Below are 1314 nucleotides of genomic sequence, written 5' to 3' on the forward strand. Positions count from 1 at the left end.
AGATGAGGTCTCACCAAGTTGCCCAGGCTGGTCTCGAACCCCTGGGCTCAGGCAGTCCTCTCGCCTCAGCCTCCCAGAATGCTGGGATTACAGGCATGAGCCACCGCCCTCGGCCAGAATGTGCCTAATTTTATGGTGCTCAGTTGAGAACCTGTAGGCAAAAAATATCTCTTGAATTTCTTCCTTGGCATTCTGTGTTTCCAGGCTTAGAGACAGAAGTGATCTGTGGTTCTGTTGTTCCCTAAAGCTGCCTTTGGTGAGGACATTGACTGAGCTTTGCCGTTTTTATGTTCTAAATGGGAGGGAAGAGCAGGTGGAGACTGATGGTGTGAGGAGCTGTGGGCTGCAGGCTGGGTCACTAAGCCTGTCACCTTGGAGTTTGTTCATTTGCCTCCCTCTCCTCCCTTCTAGGATTGCAGATTTCCAGGATGTCCTGAAGGAACCCTCAATTGCATTGAAGAAGCTTCGGGAACTCAGTTTTAGTGGTAAGAGGCCACTCTGCATTTTTAAGGTTCCCTAGAGCAGCCTATGACTAGGATAGAGGGGAAGCTGTCTGGGCCACACCTTATCAGTTCTAGGCCAGCCTGACTCTTGGGACTTTCTCTAGATTCTGTAAAAAGTGATTGCCCTGAGCCTGGAGGTGCTTCCCAGAGGAATGGTAGCCACAGCATGCCTAGAGGCCTCAGGTGGTGCTAGGTTCCTGAGAGTGACTGGACAGGATTGAAGGCAGGAGCATGAGAGTGTCTGGACAGGATCGAAGGCGGACGCATGAGAGTGAGGAGACCTTTTGAGCCTAGGACAGGCCTTTACTATTTGCTCAGCTAGCTTCCTGTGCTATGGAATTTGGTCCCTGGTTCTCTCCCTGGCTTGGGGTCTGAGCTGATTGAGGCGACAGTTAATGGTGAAATTGCAGCCTTGAGACACTGACTTGAAAGAGCTGATCCTTTGCAGAGTGTGACTGCCCTCCCCGGCATGGTTAATCAAAACTAGCACAGAGATAGCCTAGTTTTGGCTTGTTTTTAAAAACACCCCAAGGTGTTGTGTGTAGCTTCTTGTCACTGCCCTACCCCTGTAACTTTGCCAGCAAGAAGTTCTTACATCGTCTACATCATGCCCATGTAGGTTCTGAGGTGGGGGCCTTAGCTTATGTTCACACTGCCAAGCATATCATAGCAGCAGCTGCTCTGTTGAGGCTTCTAACAATACTAAAGGAGAAATTTGTCTTTTTTTTGAGTTGGAGTCTCACTCTGTCGCCCAGACTGGAGTGCAGTGGCCGCTCCCGGCCACCTCAGCCTCGACCTGCTGGGCTCCGGC

The 1314-nt window shown here is 50.8% G+C and overlaps 1 protein-coding gene across 1 annotated transcript in view; it reads left to right on the forward strand.

The window, feature by feature from the left end:
- TBC1D13 (TBC1 domain family member 13) overlaps nucleotides 1-1314 on the forward strand; it is a 37655-nt gene that overhangs the window by 17054 nt on the left and 19287 nt on the right. Inside the window, exon 2 of the mRNA XM_008050621.2 lies at nucleotides 412-485. Coding sequence (XP_008048812.2) covers nucleotides 412-485 — 74 coding nt within the window. The remainder of the gene's footprint in view (nucleotides 1-411; nucleotides 486-1314) is intronic.

Source organism: Carlito syrichta, unplaced genomic scaffold (genome assembly GCF_000164805.1).
Source record: "Carlito syrichta isolate Samal-C Ts95f unplaced genomic scaffold, Tarsius_syrichta-2.0.1 Scaffold153563, whole genome shotgun sequence".
Lineage (NCBI taxonomy): Eukaryota > Metazoa > Chordata > Mammalia > Primates > Tarsiidae > Carlito > Carlito syrichta.